General features: G+C 52.5%; 1 protein-coding gene across 8 annotated transcripts in view; it reads left to right on the top strand.

The window, feature by feature from the left end:
• MICAL1 (microtubule associated monooxygenase, calponin and LIM domain containing 1) overlaps positions 1-18941 on the top strand; it is a 22055-nt gene extending 3114 nt beyond the window's left edge. The window contains exons 1-25 of one of the 8 annotated variants that reach the window (XM_003805510.4): positions 6332-7131; positions 8613-8913; positions 9007-9214; positions 9485-9589; positions 10237-10341; positions 10451-10606; positions 11151-11251; positions 12296-12553; positions 12768-12883; positions 13070-13196; positions 13372-13453; positions 13973-14120; positions 14459-14649; positions 15018-15106; positions 15259-15300; positions 15541-15624; positions 15752-15908; positions 16209-16285; positions 16591-16867; positions 17141-17232; positions 17474-17587; positions 17713-17806; positions 18008-18107; positions 18205-18278; positions 18664-18941. In XM_003805510.4, the coding sequence (XP_003805558.1) occupies positions 8656-8913; positions 9007-9214; positions 9485-9589; positions 10237-10341; positions 10451-10606; positions 11151-11251; positions 12296-12553; positions 12768-12883; positions 13070-13196; positions 13372-13453; positions 13973-14120; positions 14459-14649; positions 15018-15106; positions 15259-15300; positions 15541-15624; positions 15752-15908; positions 16209-16285; positions 16591-16867; positions 17141-17232; positions 17474-17587; positions 17713-17806; positions 18008-18107; positions 18205-18278; positions 18664-18812 (3204 nt within the window). In that variant the 5' untranslated portion in view covers positions 6332-7131; positions 8613-8655 and the 3' untranslated portion in view covers positions 18813-18941. The other 7 variants (XM_063604980.1, XM_008972092.4, XM_063604981.1 and 4 more) reach the window with 7 other exon arrangements.

Here is an 18941-nt window from a genome sequence, read left to right as displayed (position 1 = left end):
CAGAAATATAGAGTGTGTTTCTTAGGAAATAGAATGTTATGCTTTGGGGCTCCTGAAACACCTCGTTTTGAAGGTGAATCTTTGGTTTTCTCCCAGGAGAGGGTCTGCCTTGGGATGACTGGAGCTCTTACCATCAAAATCAGTTATTCAAGTGCTTGCCCAGTGCTTCTTGAAACTCACCTCTACTCTGTATTTTCTACAGTTGGTTCTTGTGTTATAAATGTTGTGAGCAACAGATTAAATGATGCTGAGGAATGAAAAAAGATTCTCATTATAAATGCTTACCTAGGATTCTCATTATAGATGCTTATCTAGGTTTTCATAAATGGGAATGTAACAATATCTTCCAAATATGGAGTCCTTACTATTGGCCAGGAGCCAAGCCAGGTCTGTTAAATCTGTATCATATCTTACTGGGTCTCAAACATCTTCCATGTCATGGCACACAGATTTACAATATAGCACCCTCTGGTTGGAGGACTCCAGTCCCCTCTGGTCATGACTGGTATATTAGTTTGCCATGACTACCATAACAAATACCACAGACTGGGTGACTGAAAAAATAAAAGTCCAGGATCAACGTGTCAGTGGGGTTGGTTTCTTCTGAGGCCTCCCTTCTAGTTGTCTTCCCCTGCCTGTATCTTCACATGTCCTTCCCTCTGTCTTACTCTCTTTTAAGAACACCAGTTTTATGGGATCAGCCCACATTAATGTCCTCATTTAATCATCTTTTCAAATACAATCCCATTCTGAGATGCTGGGTATTAGGACATCAACATGTGAATTTGGAGTAGGGGGACACAATTTACCTCCTAACAACTGGCATCTGAGTGAGGAGGGGAGCAGTGTCTGGGACACACCTTAACCACTGGAGGCATGTCTCATCTTAATCTTCATGACATTCTGGTGAGGTGAGTAATTATTATGCTTATTGGACAGATGAGAACATGGAGCCCAAAGAGAAAGTCTGTTGCCAAATGTCATACAGTAAGTGGTAGAACCAGAACTAGGGCACAGGCTTTTAAAACTTTAAGCTGGATTTCTTATTCCCAAGGTTAATAGAACCAAAAGAAAAGGACAATTTTCTTATTAAATAAGTAATTTCTTATTTATTATTAAATATGTAATTTATTTCCCACTTATTAAGTTCTTATTAAAAATTACATATTTAATAAGAACTTACTAATTAAGGAATGTGACCTGCTTAATGTAATAGAACTTTTTGACTAAAATTGAGGGTCTATGTCTGGAATTATAGCATACTTTTTTCTTTTTTTAAGTGGAGACAGGGTCTCACTATATTGCCCAGGCTGGCCTCAAACTCCTGGCCTCAAGCAGTCCTCCCACCTTGGCCTCCTAAAGTGCTGGGATTACAAGCATGTGCCACCTGCATACAATTATAACTTTTTTACATAAAACAATAGTAGTGAAAGTTACGGTCTACAGAAATTCAGTAACTACCATATAATCATGTTAGTGTTTCACTACTATTGATTTAAAGCTTAATTGGTAAGAAAATGTGGCACATATACACCATGGAATACTATGCAGCCATAAAAAAGGATGGATGAGTTCATGTCCTTTGCAGGGACATGGATGAAACTGGAAATCATCATTCTCAGCAAACTAACACAGGAACAGAAAACCAAACACCACATGTTCTCACTCATAGATGGGAATTGAACAATGAGAACACTTGGACACAAGGCAGGGAACATCACATACCAGGGCCTGTCATAGGGTGGGGGGCTGGGGGAGGGATAGGATTACGAGAAATACCTAATGTAAATGACAGGTTGATGGGTGCAGCAAACCAACATGGCACGTGTATACCTATGTAACCTGCATGTTGTGCACATGTACCCTAGAACTTAAAGTATAATTTTAAAAAAAGCTTAATCGAAATTTGCCAGTTGGATGAAAGTTACTGGTAAGGTGAAAATGTCTTAGTTAACAGGAGCCTCTGTAAGTGAGCCCTTTTTTCAAATTTTTGACTGAGGATATTTTAAGTTTAGGGTAGGTTTGTTTTATTTTTGTTATCCTTAATAAGCATTAAGGTAAAATTTCATTTTCAGTTTCTAAACTTAAGCCTAAACTCTTAAGAATTGAAAGAAAACTCTTTGTCTTGCTTTTGTAAATAGCAGATAAAGAGGAATGACCTGTGAAAAATCTGCTTGCCTTGCCTTTTGTAAATAGCAGCTCTCAAGGAGTGACCTCTAAAAGAAGCTGGAATGTCATGATAGTTTATCCTGCTCTCAAATCCTTTACACATAATTAAGCAGCAAAAGACTTTAGCTTACTGGAGAGTGTGTGTGTGTGTGTGTGTGTGTGTGTATTTATATATATATTTCATTCTAACTTGAAACATGGGACATCAACAGCTTTTAAACTAAAGCTCATTCGATTACATTTCTTTTTTTTTTTTTTTTTTTTTTTTTTTTACGTAGGGTCTTGCTCTGTCACAGGCTGAAGTGCAGTGGCATGATCATGGCTCACTACAGCCTCTTAGCCTCCTGAGTACCTGGGACCACAGGCATGCACCACCACCACACTCAGCTAATTTTTAGATTTTTTTTTAGAGACAAGGTCTCACTACGTTACCCAGGCTGGTCTCAAATTCCTGAGCTCAAGTGATCCTCCCACCTCAGCCTCCCAGAGTGCTGGGATTATAGACACAAGCCACTGTACTCAGCCCACATTCTCAGTAATACAAAATGTAGGAATTTAAACACATTTTGGTAACAGCAAGGGATCTTAGCTTTTTTATGTGAGTCTGAAAAGTGGTACTATATTCAGTGTGAAGTGTGAAAAAAGGAAAAAATTTGAGCAGGGGTCAGGATAGAGAACTTTTATTCTGAATTCGTAATATCCATAATATGTCACTTTAAATATAATTCAAAGATGATTTTCCAAAAGAATAGTTTGGGTATTGGTTTTAGTTCATTCATATGACTGTATCCTTGTTAAATGAAAAGTCAAACTGAAGCTTCCTTAGACTAAATCAGAGTTAAAAACAAAACTATATTTTAAAAATCCACCTGTCAGGATAATTTTAGTTTGGTTAAGTGGCTTCTGGATAAATGTTTCTTATAATCTTAGTGTTTGAAGGGCAAAGGCAGTCTTATTACAAAAATATGGGCAAGTATTTAACTGATCCTGAACCTATTTATGTGTTTAATCTTTGCAGCCTCTCAAGGTAGAGTCCTTGTGTTATCTCAGAATCTATGAAATCATAATTGTGCTTTGACTTCTGGGGAAGGTATTGAGTAAAAAGCAGCATACAGAGGAATAAGGTGGGAAGGAAAAATAGGAAAGAATGGGGGCCCCAAGTTTGTGATTTACCCACTCCAAGCCAAGAGACAAAGCTGGGTGTCATTCTTGAAGGGGCCCACCTCACCCCCACACCCAATTCATGGCCATGTTATGTCAGTTTCACCTTGAAATATCTTTTGACTCCATCCACTTCTCCCATCCTCACTATACCATGTCACTTGCCTGTACTCCTGAGAAAGACCTGATTGATCCTTTCTACCACCTCCTGCTGAGCTTTCTCCACTGGAAGTGGTGATCTGTTTGGGCTCACCATTGTACCCTTAGCTTAGCATCAAACAGAGTGCCTTGCTAAATGAATGGATTTGCATTAGTTATTAAGATAAATATGACCGTGTCTCTGCTCTGCTTAAAATCCTTCTACAGAGTTTCCATTGGCCTTTAGAATAAAATCTCCAACTTCCTCTTGGGACCCTCTTCCCCATTCTCATTTCCAGTCACGTGGTTCCTTGGTGTTCCCCAAACATACCCAGCTCTTTCCTGCCTGAAGGCTTTGTGGCAGGTGGTTTCTCAGCCTTGAAAGTTGTCTGCCCCCACTCTGATTCATGACTACTCATCTGTCCTCTAACCTCAATCAAACCATGTTGTCACATCCTCTCATGGCACTCTCTACACCTTTGGCACAGATGTCACTTTTTAAATCATGGGCTCTGTCTCTGGCTATACTGCAGCCACAGCTTCCCGGCCCAGGACCATGGGTTTGTTGCTTGAAGATACTGGCCTGCAGGTACAAAGCCATATTACAGGTGACTTAAACATGTCACCTACAGTACTAGGGACCCAGTTTCTGGGCCCAGGAGATAAGAAATTGGGAGGTGACAGAATATGGTATGGGGCAGAGGAAGGAGGATCCTGTCTTAATGGCTCAGGTTTTAACCTAGGCTACTGCTAGGTTTTACCGTTTGCAAAAACATTAGAATGGGACTCCTTTTTTTCTTTTTTTGGACGGAGTTTCACCCTCGTTGCCCAGGCTGGAGTGCAATGGAACGATCTCAGCTTACCACAACCTCCACCTCCCGAGTTCAAGCGATTCTCCTGCCTCAGCCTTCCTGAGTAGCTGGGATTACAGGCATGTGCCACCATGCCCGGCTAATTTTGTATTTTTCATAGAGTTGGGGTTTCTCCATGTTGCTCAGGCTGGTCTCGAACTCCCGACCTCAGGTGATCTGCCCGCCTCAGCCTCCCAAAGTGCTGGGATTACAGGCATGAGCCACTGTGCCCAGCCTTAGAATGGGACTCTTTTTAAACTGACTTCATGTGTCACCCACTTATTTGATCCAATATGAATTGGCCAATGTGATTGTGCCAGTATTTTTAGTTCTACATACACATAATTTGAATCATGACTCAAGATTCTAATTAAGGAGAGAAATTCTTGTGGTTAATAAATAGCTTTAATAGAGTTTTTTTTTTTTTTTCTTGGAAGAAATTCTAAGTAGAACTTGGTTTGGGTCTTCTAGTCTGTTCATTTCTTAGGACAGCATTGAATGATAGGATTTTGGAGTAGAAATGGGCTGAGAAGGCTGAGTAATTAAACTGCCTCCATTTAGAGATGGGCAGACGAAGTGTGGTTGGTGACATCCAAGGTCACACTAGGCTAGCGTGAAGCAAAGCTGGAATCCAACCAGACCTTCTGGATTCCAGAACAATGTATTCCCTGCTGCTTTATGCCCCCATGTTAAGTATTTAATTAGCATAAGTTGAAACTTCAAGTCAGCAGTTTTTAGCACTGATGAACTCATTATTGTTCTCTGATCTTCTTTAAAGACAAATTTTATGATGTGTCATTCATAGAGCCACATGACCCTGCTTGGCAAAAGGCATTGAGTCAAGCCAGACCCCACTAAGCCTTTGCAAAGTGGAGCGGCTAGTTGTAGCCGCTGTAGTTGTAGTAAGTGGAGCGGCTAGTTGTGTACCATCTGCTAGTGAAAGGGAAATGAGATTATTCTAGAAGCCAGGGACTGTCTCGGGATCTCTTATGGTCTCTGGATCTCAAGGACAGCAACCCTCCTCTTTATTCCTCGGTTTTATTAGTGTTTCCAGCGTGACAGTTCACTTCCTCTAAACAAGACATAGCTTCGTATAATGCCAGTCTTTCACGCATCATCTTGAATCAACCCTGGGGTGGTGGAGCCCAGGGTAAACCAGCTGTAGTGGACTTTAGAACGTTTTTACACCATGTATTTAAATATGGGTGTGTCTGATATTCGGCAAATTCATTTCAAGCCAAATGACGTGTCACTCAAAAGCTAGGATGGGCCCAACTGAGAGGCTGCCCTAGTTTTCTGAGCGTGACCTGGCTGAATTCCCTCGCCTCTCCTGGCAGAGAACAGGCATTTCCCCTTGCTTTCGTCCCACTGCCTGCTTCTCAGCTCGAGCTGGGAACAGTGAGTGTTCAGGTCTTACTGGGTCTCAGATATTTTCCAGATGAAATGCAAAGTGAGAATAAAGGGAGAGCCCTATTCCCTCCCAGCTCTTTATGGTCTCTGGATCTCAAGGACAGCAACCCTCTTATTTATTCCTGGGTTTTATTAGTGCTTCCAGTGTAACAGTATCACTTCCTCTAAACAAGAAACAGCATCTTATAATGCCAGCCTTTCATGCGTCATTTTGGGTCAACCCTGGGGTGGTGGAGCTGACAGACCTGGGCCCCCAAACAGCTCTGCCACTTGCTGTGTGCAGATCACAGAACATCTGTGACTCAGTTTCCTTTTTGGTAAAATGGGACTGTTGCAAGCACTGATATTGAGGTAATACTCATAGGATGACGGTCAATAAATGAGACGATGTTTTTTATATTAACTAGCTGAAAGACTGGACGCGTCCCTTCACTTTAGGCGCTGTTCCTTATCGGGAATACGACGAAGCTGATCCCAAAGGCCTCTCCAGCCCTTTTCAGCAGACAGTCCCGTGGGTCCTCACTCTAAGGCATTCTTTGAAGACTTGGTCTCTCTTCCACACACCCCTCCCATTCCCCATCTCTTAGTGGTGGTCTAACCCGCCCCGCCATCCCCTTCCCTCTCACTTCTCATATCCATTTGGAAGCTGCAGATTGCTGAGTTTCCAGGACTTTAATCCGCGCCCTTTGCCCTCGGCCCGGGCTTAGGGGTCGACCTCTCTCATGGGAGGCGCACTCTGCGCTTGGATCCATCCTGGGGCGCCCGGGCCGTGGATCTCCAGGTGGGAAACCGGAGGGGAGCGCAGACGTTCCGGCGCCACCCTCGGACCCGCCGGCTTTTCCAAACCTCTTGAGGAGCCTGAGCGCCCTCTCGGCCCGGCGCTGGGAGGCTGCCAGCGGACCTGGGACCGCGCCGGGGGCGGGTGGTCCTCGCCTTGCCGCGGGGAAAGAGCTAGCCTTGCACGCGCAAGCACCGGCAAGGAGCCCAAGCCGAGGGTGCGCGGTCCAGCACTGGGCGCCCTGACCCTCGAGCTCCTCAGCCCCCAACAGGCCAGACCCACCCAGAGGCCCCAGAGCGGAACGGGGTGTCCGCAGCGCCACGCCCTCGGGCGCCACCCTGCAGGCATGGGCGGGCCCAAGACTGTCCCCGCTGGAGGCGGTGGAGGGATCCAGAAGTAATGAGATGCTAATGAGTCGCGAATAAAGCCCGGGCGGCGCCCCGCGCCCCTCGCGGAAGCCCACACTCCGCGCGACTTCAGGCGCACGCCCCGGGCCGCCCCGCATCCCAGCATCCCCGCCCGATCTCGGCGTTTCCGCCCCCGCCCCTGCCCCCGCCCTCCCACCCGCTCAGACCTGGTTGCCAGCCCAACAGGAAGCGGCCCCTCCCGGCTTCGGAGCCGCCGGTAAGTCGTCCAGCGGATCCGGCTGCGAGCCCCGCGGCCGGGTGGGGTGAGGTGGGGTGCGCTTCCGGGGAAATGCAGCTGCGGTCGCTCGGGAACCACACCTGGCAGGTCAGGCAGGTCTTCCCTCAGCCCAGCCCTGCTCACCCTGCGTCCGGACTTTGCCGTCCAGAGTGTCGGGGACCCCCACTGCTGCCGCCCGCGGTCCAGCTCCCTCTCCATCCTTTCAGACCGCTCCACCCCTCTCACAGCCTTTGTCCTGGCGTTTCCAGGCTGGGTCGCTCCTTTCTCCCCTTTCGCCGAGGTCTTCCTCCTTCCACCCTCCACCCCCAAGAAAGATCTTTGCCCTTCCGTCATGAGATTCCGTCTGCCCTCGTCCGGGCCACCCGCAGCGGGAGGCTTTCATCTCCTGTCTCGGCGCGGCGGGCTGGGAACGGAGGGGCAGCTGGATGGTGGAGGGGCCTGAGCCTCAGGGACCTGCCCCCACTGCTGCCATTCACCCTCCCTAACGCTGCCGTGGACACCCGCCTCCTCCATACCCTCTGATCCCTTCTGGGCCCCGCGTGAGAAACCCCCTCGGGCACTCTTCAGGTGGCGTGGGAGGGGGCGACAAAGCGAGGCCTTGTCTCCGGAGATTCCTGGGAGAGCGCGCCCGGGCGCACAGGGGGCGGGGCGGGGTAGGGGTCGATCAGGGAGGGGGGAACCTGGGAGGGGCGAACCCGGCTGCGGTCGACCCCCAGCCCTACCCACGGCCCCCTGGAGTAGGGCACATTCACAGAGGAAGTGTTTTGACCACAGTGCGTCAGAAATAGACCCAGGCCTCCGTTCCCCAGTCAGTCGCAACATCCTCCCGCCGTTTGTTGAGGCAGTTTGGTGGAGGGAAGTGGAACCTACGCCGACAGAGGCTGTTTCTCTGTCAGGAGGCAAGCACGAGTGCTGAGGAAAACTTTGCCCTTGCCATGAGACACTTCTCACACCCAGCGTGGCACTGAGGCCATCAAGGGGCGCCGGCACAGGGACGCTTGGAGGGAGATGGGGCAGGATGTATGCTCAGCAGCTGGGGTTGTGGGTATCAGATCTGTCCCTGTGTTGCATGCAAAGGCAGCTCTGTCCTCTCCACATCTAAGAAATCCCCGCACGCCCTGATTCCAAGGCCTAAGGAAGGCAGGCTAAGAATTCCTACCCCAGGGCTTGGAGATCCCTGGACAGGGAGGCTGAACTGGAGGCTCCCCTGGTGTCCCATGTGCCCTCTGTGCCCAAGACTAATGTTTTTCACTTCCAAATTTGGCAAATTTCACTTGGAGTGGACGGGATAGCAGCTGTCTCTGGAGCAGATGCTGGCAGGGGAATGGGCTGGGAGGAGCAGAGCCAATCACTGGTGAATCCCGAGCTCCCTGGGGACACCAGCCTGCTCTCTTCGCCTCCCCTTCCTTTTTATTTCTTCTGTTCTCCAGCCTCTTCCCCTTCTTTTTCCACCTCTCCAGCCACTCGCCTCTGCCCAGCTGCTGCCCTCCCCAGGAGGCCTCCATGGCTTCACCTACCTCCACCAACCCAGCGCATGCCCACTTTGAGAGCTTCCTGCAGGCCCAGCTGTGCCAGGACGTGCTGAGCAGCTTCCAGGAGCTGTGTGGGGCCCTGGGGCTGGAACCCGGTGGGGGGCTGCCCCAGTACCACAAGATCAAGGACCAGCTCAACTACTGGAGCGCCAAGTCACTGTGGACCAAGCTGGACAAGCGAGCAGGCCAGCCTGTCTACCAGCAGGGCCGGGCCTGCACCAGCACCAAGGTGGATACACGGTGCCTGGGATGGGGTGTGGAGCATGCGGGGAGTCAGAGGAGGGACAGGATGCCATGCCCTCACTGCCCTGTGTGTTCACAGTGCCTGGTGGTGGGTGCTGGACCTTGCGGGCTGCGGGTCGCTGTGGAGCTGGCGCTGCTGGGGGCCCGAGTGGTGCTGGTGGAAAAGCGCACCAAGTTCTCTCGCCACAACGTGCTCCACCTCTGGCCCTTCACCATCCACGACCTGCGGGCACTCGGTGCTAAGAAGTTCTACGGGCGCTTCTGCACTGGCACCCTGGACCACATCAGTGAGCACCACGTGGTGGCCTGGAGGGGCGGGTGAGCCTGGGCCTAGAGGCAGGCCAGTGGGGAAATGCTGGGCCAGCCAAATGTCGAAGTGGACAAGATCCGTATCAGCCAGGTGACCTTGAAGATTCAGGTCCCCCATCTATAAATGGGCTTTTGGGCTGAGTGATTGCTAAGACCTTTTCCAGTCTGACCCTGACCAGGCACACACTGGTACATAGGGAGCTTGTGCTGCCCTAGGGTCCCTGTTCCTAATGTCCTCTCCCTTCCAGGCATCCGGCAGCTCCAGCTGCTTCTGCTGAAGGTAGCATTGCTGCTGGGGGTGGAAATTCACTGGGGTGTCACTTTCACTGGCCTCCAGCCCCCTCCTAGGAAGGGTAAGTATTTCTATGCTCCCTGGAATCTCCCCCTCCCCCATCAGGAACTTGGCCAGTGTCTGAAAAAGGGTGGGCCAGGAGTGTCCTTTTCTGTTTTTGTTTTGAGACAGAGTCTCGTTCTGTCACCCAGGCTGGAGTGCCGTGGCATGATCTCGGATCACTGCAACCTCCGCCACCCAGTTTCAAGTGATTCTCCTGCCTCAGCCTCCTGAGGAGCTGGGATTACAGGCATGTGCCACCATGCCCAGCTAATTTTTGTATTTTTTTAAGTAGAGACGGGGTTTCACTGTGTTGGCCAGGCTGGTCTCGAACTACTGACCTCAAGTGATCCACCCACCTCGGTCTCCCAAAGTGCTGGGATTACAGGCATGACCCACCATGCCAGCCAGGAGTCTCCTTTTCTAATAGTGTGGCCTTGGGCAAGCCACTCTGAGCCTGAGATTGAGCATTTGCAAAACAAGAATAACACTTCCTTCCTCACCTGCCTTCCATAGCTGCTGTGAAGGTGTAATCTGATAGATAATATATCATTGCTTTCTAAACCAGAGAGTCCTTTACACATTTTGATGATTTCACTGGTTTGTCCTGAGAGTATAGGGGCTCTTACGACTTCTACACCTTTGTGCCTCTCATACCCCCTGCCCTAGGGAGTGGCTGGCATGCCCAGCTCCAACCCAACCCCCCTGCCCAGCTGGCCAACTATGAATTTGACGTCCTTATCTCGGCTGCAGGAGGTAAATTCGTCCCTGAAGGTGAGTGATCACTTCCCTCAAAGAAGCCAGCATCTCTGGCACATCCTGGGCCTTTCTAGATTGTTATAACCCCCTCCTCCTGCCATTGTTCACCTACCGCCACCTCTAGGCTTCAAAGTTCGAGAAATGCGAGGCAAACTGGCCATTGGCATCACAGCCAACTTTGTGAATGGACGCACCGTGGAGGAGACACAGGTGCCGGAGATCAGTGGTGTAGCCAGGATCTACAACCAGAGCTTCTTCCAGAGCCTTCTCAAAGCCACAGGTCAGGGACCCTCTTGCTGAATTTCCCCTCCCCCGCCTGACTGTGGCCTGGCTCCTGCCTCTGCCTTCCAAACTTGTCCTCACTGCAAGGAACTCCACACTTTTCTGTTTTTTTGGTCTCAGCAGCAAAGGAGAAGGAACCTGTCCCCTCAGGGATTAAGCAAGCACAGCCCTAGTTGACCACCCAGCATGAAAAATCCTGGAATCTCTCACAGATGAACCTGTGTATGGGAGTTTTGCTTAAGTGGTACTTCAAGAAGGTGCCTCTGTTTACTTTGGTTTTGCACTGCCATGCGACCAGGTGGTGCAGGTCTCCCAAATGCCACCCCCCTCCAAGCTTCCCTCTTTGCTCTAAGTCCTCAGGCCTCCTGGGCCTGGGACAGATGGTTGTTTGTGTCATCAGAACTTGTGGGGTTCTATGCTTGGAGCACTCACTGCAGCCTAAGCTGGGATCCCAGCTCAGAGGTCAGGCCATGTTGGGATGTTTAGGGAAGGTGATGCATTATCAGGAGACATATCTACTGTCCCCTGCCCTGTACCCCCAGGCATTGATCTGGAGAACATTGTGTACTACAAGGATGACACCCACTACTTTGTGATGACAGCCAAGAAGCAGTGCCTGCTGCGGCTGGGGGTGCTGCGCCAGGTGAGGCCCAGTCCTGGCCAGGAGAGGCTGGGTGGTGAGCCCCAGGAGGCAGGGGCTAGGCTTGGACATAGTTGACACCTGGGTGTGGGGACCCCGTCCTCTCCTGCCTTTGTCCTGGCATTAACTTTACCTCTAAAAGTTCTCTTGGCCAGGCATGGTGGCTCATGCCTGTAATCCCAGCACTTTGGGAAGCCGAGGTGGGTGGATCACCTGAGGTCAGGAGTTCAAGACCAGCCTGACCAACATGGTGAAACCCCATCTCTACTAAAACTACAAAAATTACCCGGGCTTGTTGGCGGGTGCCTGTAATCCCAGCTACTCAGGAGGCTGAGGCAGGAGAATCATTTGAACCTGGGAGGCGGAAGTTGCAGTGAGCCAAGATTGTGCCACTGCACTCCAGCCTCGGCAACAAAGTGAAACTCTGTCTCAAAAAAAAAAAAAAAAGTTCTCCCCTGGGATTTACAAGGCAAGGCAACAGGAATCATATGCTGGGCTAAACACCTTATACCAGCCACAGTAGATGTGTGTCAGCTCCATGAGGGCAGGCATTTTTGTCTCTTTGTCTGTTGCTTGCTGCTAATTGCCAGTACCTGGAACAGTGCCAAATACATAGTAAGCGCTGGGTATGTATTTGCTGAATGAATGAACTAGTTGAGTGCCTACCATGTGCTAGATACTGTGTTGAGAGTTAAATTTGCATCTCTCATCTAATTCTCATGAGTACCCTGATAAATTAGGCATGTTGTCTCTAAGTGATGGACAAACTAAAGCTCTTGAGTTTGTGGCAAGTATATGACAGTAATGATATGGGCAGAACAGAGCCTGGGACACCCAGCAGCAGGGTGAGTGCTGAAGAAAGGGCTTTGAGAATTCCAGGCTGCTGGAATTCTAGTCCCAGCTCAGCCTTCAACTGCTGTGTAGTCTAGGGCAGCCCCTTCCTTCTCTGGGCCCCAGGATGTGCACCTTCTGCGCCCAAGGGGGTGGCACTGGCCCACTGACCCTGCTCTCAGAGGTCTCTGAGGTTCTGCTCTGTTGACCATACAGGACTGGCCAGACACCGATCGGCTGCTGGGCAGTGCCAATGTGGTGCCCGAAGCTCTGCAGCGCTTTGCCCGGGCAGCTGCTGACTTTGCAACCCATGGCAAGCTCGGGAAACTAGAGTTTGCCCAGGATGCCCATGGGCAGCCTGATGTCTCTGCCTTTGACTTCACGAGCATGATGCGGGCAGAGAGTTCTGCTCGTGTGCAAGAGAAGCATGGCGCCCGCCTGCTGCTGGGACTGGTGGGGGACTGCCTGGTGGAGGTGAGGGGTTCAGGAGGCACAGGGGTTTCATGGTTAGGGGAGGGAGCTGCCTAGTATGGAGGAGGGGATAAAAAGGTCTGCCTGCAGAGGGGAGGAGCTAAGGGCTGCCTGGTGTGGGGACAGCCCCTTCTGCTGTGACCTGGGTGGATATCTGGGCTTGCGATGTGCCTTTTGGATTCTCCCTGAGCTGCTTCCTATTCCTTTGACACTGCAGCCCTTCTGGCCCCTGGGCACTGGAGTGGCACGGGGCTTCCTGGCAGCCTTTGATGCAGCCTGGATGGTGAAGCGGTGGGCAGAGGGTGCTGAGTCCCTAGAGGTGTTGGCTGAGCGGTAAGACCTGAGTTCAGGGGGATGTGGGCAGGGCAGGACATGTGACAAGGTTCAGGAAGAGGGGCAGGGGTGCTGGGTGAACAGACGGAGGAATAGGCAGAAGAAAAGGCCTGGCAGTTCCTGAGGGGTGGGTGCTGACAGGTACCCTCCCATTCATGCCCCTGCCCCTTACCCTCACCCCCTCAGTGAGAGCCTGTACCAGCTTCTGTCACAGACGTCCCCAGAAAACATGCATCGCAATGTGGCCCAGTATGGGCTGGACCCAGCCACCCGCTACCCCAACCTGAACCTCCGGGCAGTGACCCCCAATCAGGTCAGACCCCTGACACACCCACCAGCCTTCCCAAGCCAACCCCCTTCCCCCAGGTCAGGCCTTCCCTGCCCAGTCGCTGCCCTTTGGGGTCAGTCCTACCCCCGGCAGGCCCTTACCCCTGGACTCAGGGGCTGTGTGGCCAGCCTGCCTTGAGACCTGAGCGGGGCTGCCTTAGGTACGAGACCTGTATGATGTGCTAGCCAAGGAGCCTGTGCAGAGGAACAACGACAAGACAGATACAGGGATGCCAGCCACCGGTGAGCAGTCCTTCCTCCCAAGGGGTGACCAAAATATGTACTACCCAGCGAGGCCCAGGTGGTCCCCGCAAAGCAGCTGCAGCCTCAGGACAGGAGCAGCGTGCCGGAGCACTCATTGTTGGCTGGTGGGTTAGTTGGGGGCCTGCTGGAGGAACGGAGGGGCAGCACCGCACAGGCAGCAGTTGGCTGCCAGTCTGAATGTAAGCGCATTAGTGTTTGAACCACTGTTACAGCCATAGTGGTGCGGGCAACCTCCCCTGCCCCCAGTTTAGTCTGCTGCCCTCTATGTGGCCAGTTGCGATTTCACTTTATTCACTCCTCTACTTTATTCCAAAGAGATTGTTTTTAAAGAGAATTGGGATGGAGGGCTGCTGATAGTGAGCTTTAGGCTGGTACCCTAGTAGAGGTGGGTCCCTGACTCCTCCTCCCCTACAGAACTCCCACATGCAGCAGCTGGGCTCCCTATATGCCTGGGATGGGCAGAGGGGGCCTTGGGCACAGCGCAGCCTTCTTTCCCAGGGTCAGCAGGCACCCAGGAGGAGCTGCTACGCTGGTGCCAGGAGCAGACAGCTGGGTACCCGGGAGTCCACGTCTCCGATTTGTCTTCCTCCTGGGCTGATGGGCTAGCTCTGTGTGCCCTGGTGCACCGGCTGCAGCCTGGCCTGCTGTGAGTCCCTGGCAGACCCACCTCTCTCTCATGATCTCAGTGTAGGAGTTAGCATATCCAGTTGAATCCTAGAGACACTGTGCTTCCCTGCATCTGCCGACAGTCTTGTGAGACTCTAATGCATTCAGATAGTGGAGAGCTTTGTGAATGGCACAGGCCCCCAAAGCCAGGAGTAGTGTCACTGGGTTGGGCACTGGGTAGCAGAGACTACACACCTACCTTCAAGCCTTCTTGTACCCCAGCTGCTGCTTGCTGTCCCTCCCCTCCTGCTGCCCTTCCTCCCCTCAGTGGGGCTAGGTTCTTGTCTCTAGTTGGCTTTTCTCCCTGACATCCCACAGGGAACCCTCAGAGCTGCAGGGGCTGGGAGCTCTGGAAGCAACTGCTTGGGCACTAAAGGTGGCGGAGAATGAGCTGGGCATCACACCGGTGGTGTCTGCACAGGCCGTGGTAGCAGGGAGTGACCCACTGGGCCTCATTGCCTACCTCAGCCACTTCCACAGTGCCTTCAAGAGCACGGCCCACAGCCCAGGTGACCTGAAGGAAAGGCGGGCAGGATAACTGGGATGGGGAGGTGTGTGTGTGTGTGTGTGACAGAGGGAGAAGGCGCCGTGTGTGTGTGTGTGTGAGACAGAGGGAGAAGGTGCCGTGTGTGTGTGTGTGTGTGTGTGTGTGTGTGTGTCAGAAAGAGGAAGAAGACGCCCTCTGAGGGCCAGCCTGGGAGAGGTGTCCTTCTGTGTGTGTGTGTGTGTGTGTGTGTGTGTGTAAGACGAAGAAGGTGCCCTCTGAGGGCCAGCCTGGGAGAGGTGTCCTTCTGGGTTGGAGAGTGACTGTCTGTCTGTTCTGGGAGTACAGTATTGGCACCCCCCATCCACACTGATGCCCTGGCTCTCCCCACAGGCCCTGTCAGCCAGGCCTCCCCAGGGACCTCCAGTGCTGTATTATTCCTTAGTAAACTTCAGAGGACCCTGCAGCGATCCCGGGCCAAGGTGGAGAGTTTAGGCAGGGCTGGAGCTGAGCAGGGAGGAGTGGGCAGGGGGTTACCCAGTGGAGATCCTGGGGTGATGGTGAGGACATTCAGAAAGTGGGGAGGACTGGGAGCTCAAAACATCACACTTAGAGCTGTTAGGACTTATTGCAGGAAAATGCAGAGGATGCTGGTGGCAAGAAGCTGCGCTTGGAGGTGAATGCAGGCAGGGGTGGGTCGGTCTCCTACCCCACATTTTATCCCCTTTCCCGGTACTGTCTTCCCTATTTCTCATCCCATGTCTTGTTCCCCACCCCAGGTCCTATAACCCCCCCATCCAGCTTCCCTGCCTAGTCTCACTCCCCTTCCCTTCAGCCCCTTGTGTTCATCTGTACGCATCCCCTCCCAGCTGGCCCTGCCCCTCTACCCTCCCTGCCTGAGCACTTACCTCCTTAGATGGAGGCCGAGACCCCAAGTACTGAGGTGCCACCTGACCCAGAGCCTGGTGTACCCCTGACACCCCCATCCCAACACCAGGAGGTGAGAGCCAGGCTTCGTGTGCAGGCAGAAGCCTGGGGAGGGCAGGGCAGGGGCGTTTCATGGGAGGGAAAGAAGTTTGGAGCTGGCCTTGGCTCCACCTGACCCTGTGTCCTGGGGGTCCACGCAGGCCGGTGCTGGGGACCTGTGTGCACTTTGTGGGGAACACCTCTATGTCCTGGAACGCCTCTGTGTCAACGGCCATTTCTTCCACCGGAGCTGCTTCCGCTGCCATACCTGTGAGGCCACACTGTGGCCAGGTGGCTATGAGCAGCACCCAGGAGATGGTGAGTGGGCCTGGGAGACCTCCAGAGAGACTCTGGGCCTGGCCCTGCTTGGGGGACACAGAGCTTGAGGTAGAGAGGCACAGGATGGAAACAGGCTCAAGATGGCACTTCGGTCTCCTGAGCTCAGGGTCTTCTCTGTCCCCTGCAAAGCTCCAGATGTGTGGTTCTGAGGAACAGGAGGCTGGCAGAAATTCACCTGCAAATCTGTCTTGTTTTCCCCACCTTCCTTCATAAACTGTTGCGTGTCTGGGCACTGGGCTGCCCACACCAGATGCCTCCTCCCCTCTCTACCCTTTCCAGGACATTTCTACTGCCTCCAGCACCTGCCCCAGCCAGACCACAAAGAGGAAGGCAGCGATAGAGGCCCTGAGAGTCCGGTAAAGACTGAAGGCGTGTATGTATATTGGGGCATGGGAAGAGGAAGAGGGTCTCGTCAAACCAGCACTTTGCTGGGGGTAACTGACTGTCTTCTTCTACTAGCATGTAAGCTCTGTGAAGGCAGGGATGCCTGTCTGCTTACACTTCTTGTTCTCTCAAGTATCTAAAACACAGCCAGACACTGTAAATGGTTTTAAGCGAATGAATGCCAAGGCTCACCTTTGCTCCGAAGGGGTAGCCTCACCCCCCGACCTCACTCCACCCTGGGCAGGTCACTGACCAGACCACATGGTGGCTTTTCCAGGAGCTCCTCACACCAAGTGAGAATAGCATGCCACCAGGCCTCTCAACTCCCACAGCCTCGCAGGAGGGGGCCAGTCCTGTTCCAGATCCCAGCCAGCCCACCCGTCGGCAGATCCGCCTCTCCAGCCCGGAGCGCCAGCGGTTGTCCTCCCTTAACCTTACCCCTGACCCGGAAATGGAGCCTCCACCCAAGCCTCCCCGCAGCTGCTCCGCCTTGGCCCGCCACGCCCTGGAGAGCAGCTTTGTGGGTTGGGGCCTGCCAGTCCAGAGCCCTCAAGGTAACCCATCCTCACAGATGTGCTGACCCAGGGTGGGACAGGGTGGGAGCACTGGCTTCCTGCAGAGGAATTCTGGGGAATACAGAGGGAAGTTGTGGGGATCCCAGGCCGTGGCAGCCTCTCCTCTGCTCCATTCTTCTCAGTTCCTCCCATGCCCCAACACATACATTCAGTCTTTACCAGACTTGCAGGGCCTCCGTCACCACCATGCTCTTTGTTGCCTGACTGGGGCAGGCGCTGGAGGCAGTAGAACTTCTCAGTTCTTCTTCTTAGCTCTTGTGGCCATGGAGAAGGAGGAAAAAGAGAGTCCCTTCTCCAGTGAAGAGGAAGAAGAAGATGTGCCTTTGGACTCAGATGTGGAACAGGTGAGTGGGCCAGCGTGCAGCCACAAAACGCTCTCCAGCCCACTACAGGAGAAACCTGCACTGGTCCACTGCACCCTTCTCTTGGAATGTCCTCTCACTTGGCCTGTCATATCTCTGGCCTCTACCTTTTCTACCAGAGCTTACCCCACTTCAGCACGGGTTATTTTCTGCCTTTCCAAACAACACTCCTATCCACCAGGGGGCCCAGGCCCTATCCCTGACTGGCCTGACCCTCCCATAGGCCCTGCAGACCTTTGCCAAGACCTCAGCCACCATGAATAACTACCCAACATGGCGTCGGACTCTGCTGCGCCGTGCGAAGGAGGAGGAGATGAAGAGGTTCTGCAAGGCCCAGGTGAAGCCCAGGGGTTCCCAAAATTCTGATGGGGTCAAAGTTCTGAGACTGAGATCAGAGTTCCTCCAGTGCTCTGTTCTTGAGCAACCTAGAGACTCCTGGATATTCTGTCTTGTACCCCTCAGACCATCCAACGGCGACTAAATGAGATTGAGGCTGCCTTGAGGGAGCTAGAGGCCGAGGGCGTGAAGCTGGAGCTGGCCTTGAGGCGCCAGAGCAGTGAGTGACAAGCTAGGACACCCCTCTGCCTTCTAGCACTGTGTTCAGCTCCACGCTCCAGCCCGTAGGAGTCCCAGTGGCTATGCCACACAGCTAACACATACCTGTGACACCCGGCTCTCCTGTCTCCCCTAAGCCTATAACTCCTGTGGTGCTGGCTGGAAGCCTCCTGATCACCCCACCCATCTTCCTTCTTCTCAGGTTCCCCAGAACAGCAAAAGAAACTATGGGTAGGACAGCTGCTACAGCTCGTTGACAAGAAAAACAGCCTGGTGGCTGAGGAGGCTGAGCTCATGATCACGTAAGGGGAAGGGGATGGTGACAGTGGCCCATGAGCCAGGCTCCAGCCTCTTGGGCACCTTAGACAGCTCTGCTTCTACAATCCCTGACCTCCACAGGGTGCAGGAGTTGAATCTGGAGGAGAAACAGTGGCAGCTGGACCAGGAGCTACGAGGCTACATGAACCGGGAAGGTAGGTGAAATGTGGGGAGAAGCAGACACATCCCAGGGATGTGTCATGCAAGCCTCATGATCTCAGATACTGACCAAGCAGCATGATGCTCTAGTCTGTGTACCTCTGAGACAATTCAGGAGGAAGCCAGAGGAGGGGGCTCCAAAGCCCCTTCTCACTTCAGTTCAATCAGAGCTGCACAGTTGGCTTTTATATAAGATCTCCTTCAAAAAAAATCGTGCTGCTCAGTAGTGCTAGAAAACCACTGGTGTTGGCAACCCTCCTAATTTGGCAGCTTAGGAAACAAAGCCCGGGTTATAGAAATCACATAGGCTGGGATTAGGTTGTGGCCCTCCTGCTTCCCTGCCCAGTTCCCTGTTCTCTAAGCTTTGTCTCCTCCTTTTAGAAACTCTAAAGACAGCTGCTGATCGGCAGGCTGAGGACCAGGTCCTGAGGAAGCTGGTGGATTTGGTCAACCAGAGAGATGCCCTCATCCGCTTCCAGGAGGAGCGCAGGCTCAGCGAGCTGGCCTTGGGGACAGGGGCCCAGGGCTAGACAAGGGTGGCCTGTCTGCTTTCGTTCCCACAAAGAAACCACCTCACCCCAGCACAGTGCCACCCCTGTTCATCTGGGCTGCCTGGCAGAGAGCCTTGCTGTTTACAATTAAAATGTTTCTGCCACAAA

This window comes from Pan paniscus, chromosome 5 (genome assembly GCF_029289425.2).
Source record: "Pan paniscus chromosome 5, NHGRI_mPanPan1-v2.0_pri, whole genome shotgun sequence".
Taxonomy (NCBI): domain Eukaryota; kingdom Metazoa; phylum Chordata; class Mammalia; order Primates; family Hominidae; genus Pan; species Pan paniscus.
The sequence above is the reverse complement of the archived record's forward strand: the minus strand, read 5'-3'. Positions and strand labels throughout refer to the sequence as shown.